Genomic DNA, 19,778 nt, shown 5'->3' with positions numbered 1-19,778 from the left:
ACCAGGGGAAGGCAGCAGTAGCCAGGTTCATGGCACCGTGGCTGGCTCTGCTGTACAGAAGGGCGGGAATAAAGAGTGGAAGGGCTATAGTCATGGGGATTTGATTATAAGGGGAGTAGATAGGCGGTTCTGTGGTCGAGAATCAGACTCCCGAATGGTACGTTGCCTCCAAGGTGCAAGAGTCAGGGATGTCTCAGATCAACTGCAGGACATTCCGAAGGGGGAGGGTGAACAGCCAGCTGTCATGGTGCATATAGACACCAACGATATAGGTAATAAATCAGTATGCAATAGAGCAGTATGTAAATGGTCCAACTCAGGAAGGGGCCAGGCAGTTGAAGTTTCACTAGGGGATAACTTTGGGAATAGTGATCACAATTCTGCAAGTTTTAGAATACTCATGGACAAAGACGAGAGTGGTCCTAAAGGAAGACAGCTAAACTGGGGGAAGGCCAACTATAGCAAAATTCAGCAGGAGCTGGGGAATGTGGATTGGGAGCAGCTGTTTGAGGGTAAATGCACATTTGATATGTGGGAGACTTTAAAGAGAAGTTGGTTAGAGTACAGGACAGACATGTCCCTGTGAAAATGTGGGATAGAAAGGGCAAGATTAGGGAATCATGGATGACAGGTGAAATTGTGAGACTAGCAAAAGGAAGCATAAAGTCTAGGCGACTGAAAACAGACAAAGCTTTGGAAGAATACTGGGAAAGTAGGACCAATCTGGAATGAAGAATTAAGAGGGCTAAAAGGGGTCATGAAATATCTTTAGCAAACAGGGTTAAGGAAAATCCCAAAGCCTTTTATTCGTACATAAAGAGCAAGAGGGTAACTAGAGAAAGGGTTGGCCCACTCAAGGGAAAAGGAGGGAAACTTTGCAAGGAATCAGAGAAAATGAGTGAGATTCTTAATGTGCACTTTGCGTCGGTATTCACTGAGGAGAGAGACATGACGGATATTGAGGTTAGGAATAGATGTTTGCTTACTCTAGGTTAAGTCGGCATAAGGGGGGGGGAAATGGTGGGTATTCCAAAAAGCATGAGGGTGGACAAGTCCCCAGGTCTGGATGGGATCTATCCCAGGTTGCTGAGGGAAGCGAGAGAGGAAATAGCTGGGACCTTAACAGATATCTTTGCAGCATCCTTGAGCATGGGTGAGGTCCTGGAGGACTGGAGAATTGCCAATGTTATCCCCTTATTTAAGAAGGGTAGTGAGGATAACCCAGGTAATTATAAACCGATGAGCCTGACGTCAGTGGTGGGGAAGCTGCTGGAGAAGATACTGAGGGATGGGATCTATTTACATTTGGAAGAAAATGGGCTTATTAGTGATAGGCAGCATGGCTTTGTGTAGGGAAGGTCATGTCTTACCAACTTGATAGAATTCTTTGACGATGTGACAAAGTTGATAGATAAGGGAAGGGCTGTAGATGTCATACACATGGACTTCAGTAAGACATTTGATAAGGTTCCCCATGGTAGGCCGATGGAGAAAGTGAAGTCGCATGGGGTATAGGTTGTACTAGCTAGATGGATAGAGAACGAGCTAGGCAACAGGAGACAGAGAGTCGTAGTGGAAGGGAGTTTCTCAAAATGAAGAACTGTGACCAGTGGTGTTCCACAGGGATCTGTGTCGGGACCACTGTTGTTTGCAATATACATAAATGATCTGGAGGAAGGTATAGATGGTCTGATTAGCAAGTTTGCAGATGAGACTAAGATTGGTGGAGTAGCAGATTGTGAAGGGGACTGTCGGAGAATGCAGCAGAATATAGACAGATTGGAGAGTTTGGTGGAGAAATAGCAGATGGAGTTCAATCCAGGAAAATGCGAGGTGATGCATTTTGGAAGATCCAATTCAAGAGGAAAATGGAAAAGCCCTGGGGAAAATTGATGCACAGAGAGATCTGGGTGTTCAGGTCCACTGTACCCTGAAGGTGGCAACGCAGTTGATAGACTGGTCAAGAAGGCATATGGCATGCTTTCCTTCATTGGGCGGGGTATTGAATACAAGAGTTGGCAGGTCATGTTACAGTTGTATAAGACTTTGGTTCGGACATATTTAGAGTACTGTGTACAGTTCTGGTCACCACATTACCAAAAGGATGTGGATGCTTTGGAGAGGGTGCAGAGGAGGTTCACCAGGATGTTGCCCGGTATGGAAGGCGCTAGCTATGAAGAGAAGTTGAGTAGATTAGGATTATTTACATTAGAAAGACGGAGATTGTGGTGGGACCTGATTGAGGTCTACAAAATCATGAGGGGTATAGACAGGGTGGATAGCAAGAAGCTTTTTCCCCAGACCGGGGGACTCAATTACTAGGGGTCATGATTTCAAGGTGAGAGTCTAAGGGAGATACGCGTGGAAAGTTCTTTACACAGAGGGTGGTGGGTACCTGGAACGTGTTGCCAGTGAAGGTGGTAGAGACAGGCACAGAAGTGTCATTTAAGATGTATCTAGACAGATACATGATGGGCAGGGAGCAGAGGGATACAGATCCTTGGAAAATAGCGACAGGTTTAGATGGAGGGTCTGGATCAGCGCAGACTTGGAGGGCCGAAGGTCCTGTTCCTGTGCTGTAATTTTTTTTGTTCTTTTGTTCTTACTTAGATTTCAATATCTTATCTCTTATGCGGATAGCCTGTGGCGAAGGAGAGCAAGTCAACTTCTAGATGGCCATGTATTTGCATGGCCTCTGGACGCTGCTGTTTGATTTGCTTCACTATGATGATAAGCACTGTTCATGAGTCACACCTCAATGTAAGAATTTAGCTTTTATCAATCAAGAAAAGGGGTCTGGATAGTGGCATTCTCTTCACTGCCTGTGACTGTGAAGCACTGACCTCAAGAGTCTGTCCACTGTGTCCTACTTAACATCATGAATTCCCAGTATCTCAGTACTCCTCAACAGAAACAGAAGTTGCTGGAAAAGCTCAGCAGGTCTGGCAGCATCTGTGAAGGAAAAAAATCAAGAGTTCACATTTCAGGCTCAATGACCCTTCCCAGTTCTGAGGAAGGGACACCGGACCTGAAGCGTTAACTCTGAGTTTTTTTCCTTCACAGATGCTGCCAGACCTGCTGAGCTTTTCCAGCAACTTCTGTTTCTGTTTCTGATTTACAGCATCTACAGTTCTTTCAGTTTTTAACCTCAGAAGTCCTCACCTCTCTCTTCACCTGTAGGCTTTTCAATCCAAAAATACACTTCTTAATACCCCTTAGCCCCGTTCTGGTCTTCTCTACAGACATTCTTCCGCATAGTTCTTGAGTTTTGGATGTCAGTTCCTAACTATTTAATTATTTGTGTCGAGCAATCCTTGTTGCATTGATAGCTGAAACTAGTTTTTCTACAAACGCTGTGGCATTCATTTTGAAATCAAAAAACTCTTCCTAGCTGCATGATTTAAAGGTTAATGAGAAATATTTTTTCTGGTTTTGCAAGAGCACCGGAAGCTGAATGCCAGCCTGATCGAAGTCCATGGAACGATGACAGACACAGGTAGGGTGGATTGCTGGAATCATTTCCCCAGAGCGGAAATGTCAAATTCTAGGGGGCCTGAGCTTAAGGTCAGAGAGGGAAACATTTAACGGAAGTGCGCAAGGCAATTATTTTACACAGAACCAGGTAAGTCCCTGGAGAGGTGGTACAACTATGATAATGAGATAAACCTGAGATTGATAAATAATACAGCACAAATCCTTATTAAGTGGTGGTAATGGCCTTGGTGGTTAATCCAGAGACCCAGACAATGTACCGGAGACTTGGGTTTGAATTCTGCCACGGCAGGTTGTAGAACCTGAATTCACTTTAAAAACAAATCTGAAATTCTAAGTCAAACAGTGACTGTAAAACCATTGCTGATTGTTGGGGGAAAATCCATCTGATGTCTTTTAGGGAAGGAAACTGCCATCCTTACCTGGTCTCCCCTACATGTGCCTCCAGACCCACAGCCATGTGGATGACTCTTAACTGTCCTCTGGGCAATTAGGGATGGGCAACAAATGCTGCCTGGCTAGTGACGCCAACATTCTGTGAATGAACTTTAAAAATTCCCAATCGTAAAATAACAGCTGCAGGATAATTTAGTATCCAATCGCACACCCATCTGCCCGTGGATCAGAGCCAGCCCATAATACTTCCCGGTCATCCTCAGGAACGGGAGCATGCTGCAACTCCCACCATGCTCCTTTGGTGATTATTTGGCCACGTCCAAACTGAGACCTCTCATGTCCACCAATTGGCCACTGGACATTGTGACCTCTTGCTACCAGCTCCTGTGCAGCAGGCTCAGAGATCCCCTCTTCCAATGAGAGTTTCCAGGTACCAGCTGAATAGAAAAAGGCATTATTTACCCAGAGACCAGCACATTTGCTTCAGTCATTAAAGAGCATGAGCACAATATTCCCTGCTTTGCCAAGGTAAGGTGCCCGTGGTTTTACTAGGCTTAGAACTGCTCTCTCATCAGAGAGACAACTAGCGATGTTTTAACGTGAGGGTCACCACCCTTCTCCTGAGGGGATAGCTAGAGAGTTACTGAGTCATACAACACAAAAACATACCCTTCGATCCAACCAGTCCGCACCAAACATAATCCCAGAACTAAACTAGTCCCACCTGCCTGCAATAACATGGTGTGGAGCTGGATGAAGACAGCAGGTCAAGCAGCATCAGAGGAGCAGGAAAGCTGATGTTTCGGGTCTGGACCCTTCCTGCTCCTCTGATGCTGCTTGGCTTGGTGTGTTCATCCAGCTCCACACCATGTTATCTCAGCATCTCCAGCATTGGCAGTTCCTCCTGTCTCTGTGATAATTTTAACCCCAGCTGCCTGCTCCTGGCCCATATCCCTCTAAACCTTTCCTATTCACGTACACATCCAGAAGTCTGTTAAACTTTGTAACTGTACCCACACGCACCACTCCTCAGGATGTTCATTCCACACGCAAACCACCCGCTGTGTAGAAAACTTGCCCCTCATATCATTTTTTAAATCTTTCTCCTCTCACCTTAAATAAGTCCTCTCCTTAGTCTCGAGATCCCCAATCCACGGGAGAGGACAACCACCATTCAATCTAACTATACCCCTCATTATTTTATGAACTTCTACAAAGTCGCCTCTCCAACCTGCCACACTCCAGCAAAAAAAATCCCAGCCTATCTTTACAACGCCATCCTTCCATACCCAGCAAATCTCTTCCGAACCCTCTCCAGTTTGATATTACCTTTCCTATAACTGAGTGAACCAGAAGTGGACACAGAATTCCAGAAGTGGCCTCATCAATGTCCTGTACAACCTCAAGAGGTTGGAAGGGAGGCTCCTGCATGGTAACATCAGCTGGCAGGGGTGTTAGACCCACACTGTTAACATTACTGTGCTTACTCAGCTAAACTCACACCTCCTATTTCTATGTGCCTATTGTGCGTCTGTAATACCGGAGTCTACATTTGAAGAGTGTTCGGAGCAAGTGCAAGAAAAATGGCACGCTCCAACCCGTAACAAGCTGAGAAGGCAATTAGGAACGATCCCTAGACTGAGCATGATGAAAGGTTTCAGAAATACCTCACATTACTGCATTACTCTCTACTGCTGCTGGCTCCACTCCAGTCCTCACTTCCCTCCTGAATCCCAACAGAGGTGCTGCGGTTGGTTCGTTTGCTGGGCTGGTTCGTTAGTTTGCAGACCTTTGTTTCAGAAAGCTGGCCGTGAAAAGGCATGAACACCAAACGGCAACAAAAGGTCACGGCCAATACTCACTTGTCTCCATACATACGGACAAGGAGGGCCATCAGTTCGATGGCGACAACATCAGGAGCCCAGGACAAGCCAAGCAGAGACAAGCACGGGAATTCCTAGAGGCCTGGTTCTCCACCAAGAAGGCCATCAATAAACACACAGAATTAGACTCTATGTACACACCACTGCGAAGGAAAACCGGAAATGAGTTAATCAACTTCGGTGGACCCCAGAGTTTAAAGAATAAGCAGGGAAAACACTTTGTTGGAGGCTGCACTGATGATGCAGGTCAATGAAACGTCTGCAGACTAACGAACCAGCTCGGCGAGCCAACCAACCATCTACAACCCGAGCTACAAATCTCAAGAACCTCTGAACTGAGGTCCTGTGCTCTATCTTGTGGCAGATGTTGGTCAGTGCAAGCAAACCTGGACATTTAGCTGCCACTAGAGGGAGCACGGTCACTTCAACAGCACCAGAGATTGCATTTTCCTTGATAGGTTTAAAATTATTCCATTTTAAGTTGTTCCATTTACCAGTGTAGAAATTTTGCTTTTTAAAATGCAGTCATATTTCAACTAACAGTGTACAGATACAAGATAATAAAATGTGAGGCTGGATGAACACAGCAGGCCAAGCAGCATCTCAGGAGCACAAAAGCTGACGTTTCGGGCCTAGACCCTTCATCAGAGAGTGTACAGATGCAATGTTGTCGGGCAAGCTAGAGACTCTGACCTCATTTTCTGCCTGGGAGCCCTGCAGCCTTCTGGTCTCAATATCGAGTTCAACAATTTTAGGGCCGAGTACCTTCTCCCATGTCCTTACCCCAACACTACACGCCAGGTCCTGTCATCACATGGGCTGCTAGCACACAAAACTTATTGTCAGATACTAATGCCTCCCATTAGCAGCTACTCATTCTCCCAGGCTGGCCTTTCCCCATTCCTTTGTCTGCCCAACTGTTTTTTTCTCTTGTAGATAATGGGAACTGCAGATGCTGGAGAATTCCAAGATAATAAAATGTGAGGCTGGATGAACACAGCAGGCCAAGCAGCATCTCTTGGTCTCTCTGTCTCTCTGAGCTCTACCTCCACCAGCATTTACTCCTCACCCCTCCTCCACACAATTGTCAGCATATATCCCAGCCTTTTCCCAGCTACAATCAGTGCTGAAGAAGGGTCTCTGGAGCCAAAATATTAACACTGCTTTCTCTTCACGGATGTTTCCAGACCTGCTGTTTTTGTTCAGTTTTCCAGCATCTGCAGTTCTTTAGTTTTTTTACAACATTTTAATGTTTCTATTTTGTCAAGGAAGGACCTACCAAATCTCCTATGGGAATAAATCCTTCACTTAAAGCCTTTTCACTCAAATTCACAATTTCCAGAAACTCAATCTAACTTTAAGTGAGTACACTCTGGAGATTGCGAGCATCAATCCCGCCACCTCTCGCATGCTAAGTGAGCGCTCTACCGTTTGAGCTAATTCACTCGGTTCGCAATAAACAGCTGCACCTCCCAGTCGCAAACCATTTCAACTCCCACTCCCATTCCTTAGATCACATGTCCATCCTGGGCATCCTGCAGTGCCATAATGATGGCACCCGAAGGTTGCAGGAACAGCAACTCATATTCCGCCTGGGAACCCTGCAGCCCAATGGTATCAATGTGGATTTCACAATCTTCAAAATCTCCCCTGCCCCCACTGCATCCCAAAACCAGTCCAGCTCGACCCCACCTCCCTAACCTGTTCTTCCTCTCACCTATCCCCTCCTCCCACCTCACGCCGCATCTCCATTTCCCACCTACTAACCTCATCCTGCCCCCTCGACTTGTCCGTCCTCTCCAGGCTGACCTATCTCCTCCCTACCTCCCCACCTATACTCTCCACCTATCTTCTCCTCTATCCATCTTTGGTCCGCCTCCCCCTCTCTCCCTATTTATTTCAGAATCCTCTCCCCATCCCCCTCTCTGATGAAGGGTCTAGGCCCGAAACATCAGCTTTTGTGCTCCTGAGATGCTGCTGGCCTGCTGTATTCATCCAGCTCCACACTTTATTATCTCAGATTCTCCAGCATCTGCAGTTCCCATTACCTTTAAGTGAGCACACTTTACATGACAATGTAATGGGTACAATGGGCTTAGGCCCCGGCAATAACACTGAAATCCTGGTGACAGTACAGAAGTTGTCTAGCAGAGAACTTGCAGCACCCCTAGCCCAGCTCTTCCAGTACAGCTGCAAAACCGACATGGGCCTGACAATCTGGAAAATTGCCCAGGCATGTCCTGTCCCAGGACAACCCCAACCTGGCCAATCACCACCCCATGAGTCAGCTCCCAGGCACCAGCAAGTGAAGAAGGGTGCTGACAAATTGCACTTGCTCAGCAATAACAGATACTCAGTTGAAGCCTTGGTACGAACCCAGGAAAGAAGAGCTGAAGGGAGGTGTGAATGGCTTCCCTTGGCATCACAGTTACTTCTCAATAAGACGGCAAGACTGATTTTTCTGACTCTACAAAGCTTGACACCATCCAGGACAAAGGAGTCCGTTTGATTGGTGCCACATTGAAGATTCACGCCCTCCACCACTAGCACTCAGTGACAGCAGAGTGTATCATCTATAAGACACATATCTACATCATCTTATCCTACTACCTGGTAAGACACGGGGAACACCCTCTACATTCAGGAGGTTCCGGGCCGCACCGTCCTGACTGGAGCTATTTCCTTCAGTGGTAGATTAGATCAGATTCCCTACAGTGTGGAAACAGGGCCTTTGGTCCAACAAGCCCACACCGCCCCTTGAAGTATCCCACCCAAACCTATCCCCCTATAACCCACACACCCCTGAACACTACGGGCAACTTAGCATGGCCGATCCACGTAGCCTGCACATCTTTGGACTGTGGGAGGAAACCCTAGCACCCAGAGGAAATCCACACAGACACGGGGAGAATGTGCAAACTCCGCACAGACAGTTGCCCGAGGCTAGAATTGAACCCGGGTCCCTGGCGCTGTGAGGCTGCAGTGCTAACCACTGAGCCACTGTGCCACCCCAAAAATTTGGTTCAAAATCCTAGAACTCCCTTCCTAACAACACTAGCTCAGAAGTCACACAGCACCAGCTTACAGTCCAGCAGGTTTATATGAAATCACAAGCTTTCACAGCATAGCCCCGTCATCAGGTGGAGTGGTTGCGATTCCAAATAAACCAGTTGGGCTCCAGCCTGGCGTCATGTGACTTCTGACCTTATCCACCCCAGTCCTAAACCGGCACCCCCACAGCAAGCCCAACAACACTGGAGGTATATATGCACCAGAGAGACTACTGTAATACAGGAAAGCATCTCGCCACCACCTTTTCAAAGTTTAAGGAACAAATACTGGCACAGCCTGTGAAACCTACACTCTGTGAAAGAGCAAAGAAATAAAAAAACACATTGAATCACTTTACAAATGACCTACAGCCATCGACGAAAAGCTCCTTAAACCCGAGCTAACAAGGTGTAGAGCTGGATGAACACAGCAGGCCAAAGAAGGGTCCAGACTTGAAATGTCAGCCTTCCTACTCCTCTGATGCTGCTTGGCCTGCTGTGTTCATCCAGCTCTACATCCTGTTATCTCAGACTCTCCAGCATAGGCAGTTCCTACTATCTCCTTAAACCCAGGTCACTTTACAAACGGCCAGGGATGAAGGGACTAAACATGAAACCTGAGTTGGAATGAGACACAAAACCCACATCCAGCAACAAAGAAAAAGTGATTCAGCTGTCGCATTGTTTTGAAATATCACTAACACTCTCATCCATTGTTCCTGAACGGCTCGTCTGCATGTTTATAAAATTCGAGTGTGGTCTGTGTGCTAAACAGTTGAACCATTTCATTTCCTACCCCGAGGAACACCATCTAATTAATCAATCAGAAAGCACTCCTGCGAAGATACTGGACACTTGACCCAGCAGGGCCCCCAGCGTGATCGCAATCATCTGCAGGATAACGACCAGCAAATACCCCTTCCTCACTCCTTCCACCCCCAACTCTCCACAAACATCCAGAGGAACTATTAGTCCATCATCTGCCTAATGATGCTCTGTTTCAAGCACAAACTGGGTGTGATCAGTAGACGAGAGCTACCCTGAAAGATTTTGGGCCCTTGCATAATGCAAGGGTCTGTTTCCATACCTCAATTCCAATGCAGCTCAATTTAAACAAAAATCCGTAAGAACTCGGCCATTTGTCCCATCGGGTCTGCCACACCATTCAGTGAGATGATAATCTTCAACTCCACTCTCCTGCCTTTTGCCCATAACCCTTAATTCCCTAATGATTAAAACTGTGTCTATCTCAGCCCCAGAATACACTGGACAACCCAGCTTTGACAGCCCTCTGTGGGAACTGAAATTATCCAATTACGCCAAAAAGAGGAAGTACCTGACTTCTCGTATTCCACACAAAAGCGGGAAACATCCAGTGCTTCTTGTGGGTTCATCCCAAACTCCAGCATGTTAAGCAATACCTTGCAGATAAGGAAAAGAGTTTGGTTAAAATGGCCCTGCCCAATCCTCACACCTTAACACTGGTCCGAATATCTCAATTTAAACCGGTTGGTTACTTGAACAACACTCTGCTTGCTTAGGGACCTTAGTTTCTTCTCATTTGTACTTGTCACAACTTCTTTGGCCTGATGTAACGTGCAGTACAGTAATTGGCGAGAGCTCTTTCTTTATTGTGAGGTCTAAGCGAAGTGCCATGCTACAGAAAGGCTTCTCCAAAATGACAGACCACCCAATGAAATTTCTGCGCTGCTCCCAACTCTGATCTCTTGACCATTTGGCCTACCATTGGCCACCAGGCCTTCAACTGTTGAGCTCTGAAATTGCAGAGCACCTCCCTGACCCTCTACTGCTATCTCCACCTTTAACGCTTCTTTTAAAACCTCTTGCTCCAACCAAGCTTATCATTGCCGATCCAAATATCTATTTTGAGGCTTGGTGTCACATTTTGCCAAGGAATGTTCACTTGACCCTACAGGCACCAAATGATTACAAGTTGTTTGCGTTGGTTGAAAGGAAACTGGAGACAGTGGGTTATAGCGATGAAGGTTTGACAAATCTGTAGATCATTAAGACTGAAATTAATATAAGAATTTCTGCAAGTAATCAATCAACTGAATCAGGTAATTTAGGTAAATGTAAAATGTTGCATTTTGTTAAGACGAATCAGGGCAGGACTTATACACGTAATGGTAAGGTCCTGGGGAGTGTTGTTGAAGGAAGTGGCCTTGGGGTACAGGTGCATAGTTTCTTGAAAGTGGAAACAGGATAGTGAAGAAGGTGTTTGGTATGCTTGCCTTTATTGGTCAGTGCATTGAGTACAGAAGTTGGGAGGGTCATGTTGCGGCTGTGCAAGACATTGGTTAGGCTACTTTTGGAAAACTGTGTGAAGTTCTGGTCTCACTATTATAGGAAAGATGCTATGAAACTTGAAAGGGAGCAGAAAAGATTTACAAGGGTGTTGCCAGGGTTGGAGGATTTGAGCTACAGGGAGAGGCTGAATAGGCTGCGGCTAGTTTCCCTGCAATGTCAGGGGATGGGGGGGGTGGCCTTATAGAGGCTAATAATGAGCATGGATAGGCTGATATCCAAGGTCTTTTTCCTAGGGTAAGGTAGTCCAAAGCTAGAGGGGCATAGGTTTAAGGTGAGAGGGCAAAAATTTCAAAGGTACCTACGGGTCAACATTTTCACACAGAGAGTGGTGCATGTGTGTAATGAGCTACGGAGGACGTGGTGGAGGCTGGTACAATTACAACATTTAAAAGGCATCTGGATGGGGACATGAACAGGAAGGGCTTAGAGGGATATGGGCCAAATGCTGGCAAATGGGTTTACATTAATTCAGGATATTTGGTTGGCATTGACGAGTTGGACTGAAGGGTCTGTTTCTATGCTGTACAGCTCTATGATTCTGTGATGAATAAAGGAGACAGAAAGGAAGGTGGATCTGTCACAAGAAATGTGGAAGGGGAGTTGGCCATTCGGCCCTCGAATCTGGTCCACCATTGCTGATCCAGAGCTGATCATCTACCTTAGTGCTATTTCTCCTATACCTCAAACTCTTGATCCCATCAATATCTAAAAATTACTTGATCTCTTCCCTGAACTTCCTTGAACAATCACTGAGTTTCGGAGGCTGCTACAAACATTGGAACAGTTCCCCACAGAGCATGTCTGGTGATAATTCCTCACCACATTTACATTTACTGGTTCCTTGGTATGGAATGCAATGAGGACCATTGGCAGCATTTTTGGTACAGCAATAAATGCAGCTCCCAAGCTACCTAAAGTGATGTGCTCTGTCACTTAGATTGTTATTGAGGTGGCCCTGTCTGTGTTCTATTTCCACTTCTGTTTCGAACAGCAGAAGACTGAATTTTGATGTTATTGCTACAAATTTAAATTCCTGAATGAAGTAAATTTGGACAAGGTTACTTTAATTAAACTGCTGTGCTGATCCACGTTCCTGTTCACATACAATTCCCAGCTGCTGTTAAAACTGGATGATAAGGCTGTTTGTCGTCTGGATTGGGAGAGACACCTGACATTTGGTGGCAGTGAGACAAGGTGCAAACTCACAGCACCCACTCTGTCATCTCCAACTGCCGTCGAGACATTAACCGCCTCAACCTCTCCACCCCTCTCACCCACTCCAACCTCTCCCCCGCAGAACAGGCAGCCCTCCACTCCAACCCCAACCTCAACATCAAACCCGCAGACAAGGGAGGCGCAGTGGTAGTATGGCGCACTGACCTCTACATCGCCGAGGCCAAACGCCAACTCTCTGACACCTCCTCCTACTGCCCCCTTGATCCTGACCCCACCCCCGAGCACCAAACCATCATCTCCAACACCATTCATGACCTCATCACCTCAGGGGACCTCCCACCCACAGCCTCCAACCTCATTGTTCCCCAACCCCGCACGGCCCGTTTCTATCTCCTTCCCAAAATCCACAAACCTGCCTGCCCTGGTCGACCCATTGTCTCAGCCTGTTCCTGCCCCACTGAACTCATCTCCACCTATCTGGACTCCATTTTCTCCCCTTTGGTCCAGGAACTCCCTACCTACGTTCGTGACACCACCCACGCCCTCCACCTCCTCCAGAACTTCCCATTCCCTGGCCCCCAACACCTCATTTTCACCATGGATGTCCAGTCCCTATACACCTGTATTCCGCATGCAGATGGCCTCAAGGCCCTCCGCTTCTTCCTGTCCCGCAGGCCCGACCAGTCCCCCCCCCACCGACACCCTCATCCGCCTAGCTGAACTTGTCCTCACCCTCAACAACTTCTCTTTCGATTCCTCCCACTTCCTACAGACAAAGGGGGTGGCCATGGGCACCCACATAGGCCCCAGCTATGCCTGCCTCTTTGTAGGTTACGTGGAACAGTCCCTCTTCCGCACCTACACAGGCCCCAAACCCCACCTCTTCCTCCGTTACATTGATGACTGTATCGGCGCCGCCTCTTGCTCCCCAGAGGAGCTCGAACAGTTCATCCACTTCACCAACACCTTCCACCCCAACTTTCAGTTCACCTGGGCCATCTCCAGCACATCCCTCACCTTCCTGGACCTCTCAGTCTTCATCTCAGCCAACCAGCTTGTAACAGATGTCCATTTCAAGCCCACCGACTCCCACTGCTACCTAGAATACACCTCCTCCCACCCACCTTCCTGCAAAAATTCCATCCCCTATTCCCAATTCCTCCGCCTCCGCCGCCGCATCTGCTGCCATGATGAGGCATTCCACTCCCGCACATCCCAGATGTCCAAGTTCTTCAAGGACCGCAACTTTCCCCCCACAGTGGTCGAGAACGCCCTTGACCGCGTCTCCTGCATTTCCCACAACACATCCCTCACACCCCGCCCCCGCCACAACCGCCCAAAGAGGATCCCCCTCGTTCTCACACACCACTCCACCAACCTCCGGACACAACGCATCATCCTCCGACACTTCCGCCATTTACAATCCGACCCCACCACCCAAGACATTTTTCCATCCCCACCTTGTCTGCTTTCTGGAGAGACCACTCTCTCCATGACTCCCTTGTTCGCTCCACACTGCCCTCCAACCCCACCACACCCGGCACCTTCCCCTGCAACCGCAGGAAATGCTACACTTGCCCCCACACCTCCACCCTCACCCCTATCCCAGGCCCCAAGATGACCTTCCATATTAAGCAGAGGTTCTCCTGCACATCTGCCAATGTGGTATACTGTATCCATTGTACCCGGTGTGGCTTCCTCTACATTGGGGAAACCAAGCGGAGGCTTGGGGAACGCTTTGCAGAACACCTCCGCTCGGTTCGCAATAAACAACTGCACCTCCCAGTCGCAAACCATTTCCACTCCCCCTCCCATTCTTTAGATGACATGTCCATCATGGGCCTCCTGCACTGCCACAATGATGCCACCCGAAGGTTGCAGGAACAGCAACTCATCTTCCGCTCGGGAACCCTGCAGCCCAATGGTATCAATGTGGACTTCACCAGTTTCAAAATCTCCCCTTCCCCCACCGCATCCCAAAACCAGCCCAGTTCGTCCCCTCCCCCCACTGCACCACACAGCCAGCCCAGCTCTTCCCCTCCACCCACTGCATCCCAAAACCAGTCCAGCCTGTCTCTGCCTCCCTAACCTGTTCTTCCTCTCACCCAACCCTTCCTCCCACCCCAAGCCACACCTCCATTTCCTACCTACTAACCTCATCCCACTTCCTTGACCTGTCCATCTTCCCTGGACTGACCTATCCCCTCCCTACCTCCCCACCTATACCCTCCTCTCCACCTATCTTCTCCTCTCTCCATCTTCAGTCCGCTTCCCCCTCTCGCCCTATTTATTCCAGAACCCTCACCCCATCCCCCTCTCTGATGAAGGGTCTAGGCCCGAAACGTCAGCTTTTGTGCTCCTGAGATGCTGCTGGGCCTCCTGTGTTCATCCAGCCTCACATTTTATTATGTTGGATTCTCCAGCATCTGCAGTTCCCATTCCCACTGTCATCTGCTTTGGGTCATGTTCTCAGAGTTAATGCAACCTGCAAACCCTAATGTAACCAACAGGTGGAGCTGCAAGCAGTCGATTTGGAATGATTACACAGATTTTCCATAATGTATTTGTTTGGACCGGGTTCATGACTAGCTGAATATCACTGGCGCACTCTCTAGGTACAGGAATGACCTAATCGAGTCCGAAACTATCATTTTAATCAGATTCTGAACAACCTTTGAGATATATGACACAGAAGAGATTCACCAGGATGTTGCCTGAGTTCATAGAATAGAATCCCGACAGAATGGGACCAGACCCTTCGGCCCACAAGCCCACATCGAACCTTAAAGCACCCCACCCAGACTCACCCCCTATAACCCACCTAATTTACACATCCCTGAACGCTACGGGCAATTTAGCATGGCCAATCCACCTAGCCTGCACATCTTTGGGCTGTGGGAGGGAAGCGGAGCACCCGGAGGAAACCCACACAGACACGGGGAGAATGTGCAAACTCCACACAGACAGTCACCCAAGGGTGGGACTGAATCTGGCTCCCAGGCGCTCTGAGGCAGCAGTGCTAACCACTGAGCCAGTTGGAGCAGTTGAGCGAATGAAGAGAGGCTGGATAAGCTCGGGTTGTTTTCTTTGGAGCACAGAAGGCTAAGGTGGGGACATCACATAGATGGATAAGACTATGAGGGGCATGGACAGGATGCCTGGGACACATAACAACAGTCATAATTTTAAGGTGTAAGCTTAGAGGAGATTTAAGGAACAATGTTCTCACCCAGCGGGTTGTGGGAATCTGGGAAGCACTGTCTGTCAGGGTAGCTGACGTAAGTGACCTTACAACCTTTACATAATACTTGGGTGAGCGCTCAAAATGTCATACATTCAAAAGGCTGTGGGCCTACTATGGGAAAGTGGGACTGGTGTAGATTTAGGGCAGCCTTTTTTTGTTGATGCAGACTGCTCTATATTGTACAACTCCATGATCCTACAAATCAACCACAACATCACCTCCAACACCAGTCCGCTACAATTTAAAGTCTGAAAGCAGGACTGTATTAACAGAAGCAAAACTGCCTACCAAAATGAAGATCTTTGTTTCATCCCTACAGTGTGGAAATAGGCCCTTCGGCCCAACAATGCCAAACTGAATTCAAAGCATCCCACCCAGACCCACCCCACTATAACCCACGTCATCTACGCATTCCTGAACACTACAGGCAATTTAGCACAGCAAATAAAGATTTTATGCGCCTAACACAGCCAAGTGCCTAATTAACAAAGTGGCCTTTACCTGCACTTGACCTTGAGGCTGCATGAACCCACCCATGACTCCAAAGCTACACAGCAGTTCTCCGGTGGCAGGCAATGTGGCAAGGGCAGGAACGATGGTGTGGTAGGGACGCTTCCCTGGTTCCAGGCAATTTGGGTGCTCAGGATTCAGAGAAAAATTGACGCCCCTGTTCTAAAACAAGAAGTCAGAATGGTTAGAATAATCTACAAAAAGGTAAAACAAAAGTGATTTCAAAACCTCAAAATGTTCCCAAAGCCAAGGAAGTGCTTTTGACAAGGAACATGTGCAAAAATGCAGCAGCGAATTGGTGCAGACCAAGTTCAGGCAAATAGTGATGTGATACAAATCCTCTAATCTGTTTTCCTAAATTTTGTTAGTTGAGACATAAACATCAGCCAGGACACCAGTGCAATTTTTTGCACCTACTGGAGATTAACACTTTGCTTACTGCTATTCGTCCTCAGTGCTACAGTAGGAGTATCAGTCTAGATATATCCTCCAAATTTCTGAGCCTTCTGCATTCGAGGCAAGAGGGTTATCAATTGGTTCCAACTGAACCACATTGGAGCCAAGTGCTTTGAGGATGTATTGAGGTGCAGTGAGTGTTTCTACAGGTAAATGGGACAAATATTCAAAAGGAAATAAATAACTGGTGAACCTTGGTAAAATCAAATAAATGTTCCAAACTTTCCTCATGTAGAATAAAAGAAAAAAGAGTCAAGTTGTTGTTAAAAGTGTTTTCCACAAAGCAACTATCAGCCAGATAATATTTTTTGCACAGTGGGTACAATAAGCAATATTTGAATATTATTATGCTGTTTCTAAATGAGCTATCAAACTGGTCCAACAAATAAGAGATAACACAGTGTGGAGCTGGAGGAACACAGCAGGCCAGGCAACATCAGAGGAGCAGGAAAGCTGATGTGAAGAAGGGTCCCAACCTGAAACATCAACTTTGCTGCTCCTCTGATGCTGTCTAGCCTGCTGTGTTCCTCCAGTTCCACACTATGTTATCACTGACTCCAGCAGCTGCAGTTCTCGCTATCTCAACACATAATAGAGTAGTCCTATAGCCCCTGGACCTGTCCTGTCTGCACTGAGCTATCTACACTAATCCCACTTCCTGTCACTTGGTCCATAGCCCTGTATGTTACAGCCTTTCAAGTGCTCATCTGAGTACTTTTTGAAGGTTGAGAGGTTTCTCTCCACATACCTCCCTCCGAGGCAGTGCATTCCAGATTCTTACCACCCTCTGGGGGAAAAAATGTTTTCCTCAAATCCTCTTGAAACCTCCTGCCCTTCACTTTAACATTAATCCCCTTCATTACTGACCCTTCAGTGAAGAGGTGATGGCCTAGTGGTATTATCACTGGACTATTAACCCAGAGACCCAGGTAATGATCTGGGCACCCAGGTTTGAACCCCATCATGGCAGATGGAGGAACCCGAATTCAATTTTTAAAAAATCTGGAATTAAGAGTCTAATGATGATGCATTGTTGATTGCAGAAACACCCATCTAGTTCAGGAAACTGCCATAATTTCCTGGTCTGGTTTACATGTGAGTCCAGACCCACAGCAATGTGATTGACTTTTAACTGGCCAGCATGGGCAATGAATGCTGGCTGAGTTGGCGACACCCTCATCCCATGAAACTGAGCATGTGTAGGGCTACAGCTGTTTTGAGATCATTTGCCTGTGGAACTCTTTGCCTCATATCCAGTCCCATTCATTGCAATCACCTGAATCTTGGGCATACCCAACTGTGAGGGGCAACTATGCTTTTGTCTGAGTTACAAGCCTGGTTCCTGTAGTCGGTTACAGGGAAGTCCCTTTTTCAATGTCCACCATCTTCTGATAGCGTGATGACGATGGCTTTGAGCCAAATTACTACTGTGCCAACAAGTGACACTGTAACTGCTGTCCCACACATTCTGGCACCGGTCTCTGAAAAGTCCTGCCTTTTGCTAGGCTTTTACTTTACAATGACATTTCAAATTGTATGAGCTATGTGTCCTGTATAGTACGGTGGCTCAGTGATCAGCACTACTGCCTCACAGTGCCAGGGACCAGGGTTCCATTCCAGGGTTGGGTTGCTGTCTGTGTGGAGTTTGCACGCTCTTGCTCTGTCTGTGTGCATTTGCTCCGGATGCACTGGTTTCCTCCCACTGTCTAAAGATGTGCAGGTGAGGTGGACTGGCCGTGCCAAATTGCCCCATCTGGCAGTGCGCAGGTTAGGTGGATTAGCCATGGGAAATGTGATTATAGGGATAGGGTGGGATACTCTTTGCAGGGTCAGTGCAGACCTGATGGGGCTAATGGCCTCTTTCTGCAGTGTGGGAATTCTGTGGCTTTAAGCTAGAGAACAGCCTATTAGGTGTGTATTCTGAGTATGCTTCAGCATGATAGAATGGAAGTCAGGGCTTTTATCAATCCATTTTAGTTTCCACAGGAATACAGAAGTTCAAGAATTTGAAAAAAAAATCTATGCAATTCCAAAGTGTCATAATAATGGTGATAGCATTTTATGTAAAACTCAATTCCCAACATAGATCCTTGGTCACAGACAACGGACAGATGTCATGTTTTTTCAAACGTATTTCACTATCTTCCCCCAACAAGACCAGGGTGTCATGGTGGAACAGTCGCTGAAGGTTGGCAATGCAGGCAGTGAGGAAGGCTAATGGCTGCTGGCCTTCGTAGTGAGAGGATTTGAGTATCAGACCTTGCTGCAGTTATACAAGGTCTTGGTGAGGCCACACCTTGCGTATCGTGTGTTGTTTTGGTCTCCTTGATATTGAGGAAGTCCAGCTAAGGTTCACCAGACTGATTCCCAGGATGGTAGGACAGACATTTGAGGAAAGACTGGATTGACTGGGCTTGTATTCACTGGAATTTAGAACAGCATGGGGGGCATCTCATAGAAACCTATAACATCATGATGGGACTGGACATACTAGATGTGCGAAGGATATTCCTGATGCTGGGGAAGTCCAGAACTAGGGGTCACAATCTAAGAAATCGTGATATGCCATTCAGGACTGAGATGAGGAAAGATCTCTTCTCTCAGAGAGCTGTGAACCTGTGGAATTATCTCCTAAAAGAAGTTGTTGGGGCCAGTTCATTAGATATATTGAAGAGGGAGCTGAACGTGGCACTTGCAGTTAAAGTGATCGAGGGATATGGACACTGAGATTGCATGATCAGCAATGGTCATATTGAATCGTGGTGCAGGCTCGACAGGCCGAATGGCCTACTCCTGCACTTATTTTCTCTGTATCTATGTTGTAAACCTTCTCCCATTCTGAAATCCATGGAGGTACTTTATCCAAGTGGTGCCACATGAGAGTTGACCCTGGCAGTAATGATACACAGTTCTGACTGCAGTAACAATATTCACTGGTGCTAGAGATAGTAGGAACTGCCGATGCTGGAGAATCTGAGATAACAAGGTGTAGAGCTGGATGAACACAGCAGGCCAAGCAGCGTCAGAGGACCAGGAAGGCTGACATCTGGGATCTGGGCCCTTCTTCTGATATTTCTGAAGAAGGGTCCAGACCTGAAACGTCAGCTTTCCTGCTCCTCTGATGCCACTTGACCTGCTGTGTTCGTCCAGCTCTACACCTTGTTATCTCATTCACTGGTGCTAGTTTTATCCAGTGTAAGCCTGAGAGAGGGGTCCCCTCTTCTGGATGAGTACTTGAAG

The 19,778-nt window shown here is 47.3% G+C and overlaps 1 protein-coding gene across 2 annotated transcripts in view; it reads right to left on the bottom strand.

Moving 5' to 3' along the window:
* Positions 1–19,778, bottom strand: part of LOC125457908 (glutathione hydrolase-like YwrD proenzyme) — a 108,374-nt gene that overhangs the window by 45,379 nt on the left and 43,217 nt on the right. The window contains exons 10-11 of one of the 2 annotated variants that reach the window (XM_059651213.1): positions 16,074–16,244; positions 10,158–10,242 (exon numbers count right to left, since the gene is read on the bottom strand). In XM_059651213.1, the coding sequence (XP_059507196.1) occupies positions 10,158–10,242; positions 16,074–16,244 (256 nt within the window). The remainder of the gene's footprint in view (positions 1–10,157; positions 10,243–16,073; positions 16,245–19,778) is intronic. The other variant, XM_059651212.1, reaches the window with a different exon arrangement.

This window comes from Stegostoma tigrinum, chromosome 14 (assembly GCF_030684315.1).
Source record: "Stegostoma tigrinum isolate sSteTig4 chromosome 14, sSteTig4.hap1, whole genome shotgun sequence".
Lineage (NCBI taxonomy): Eukaryota > Metazoa > Chordata > Chondrichthyes > Orectolobiformes > Stegostomatidae > Stegostoma > Stegostoma tigrinum.
The sequence above is the reverse complement of the archived record's forward strand: the minus strand, read 5'-3'. Positions and strand labels throughout refer to the sequence as shown.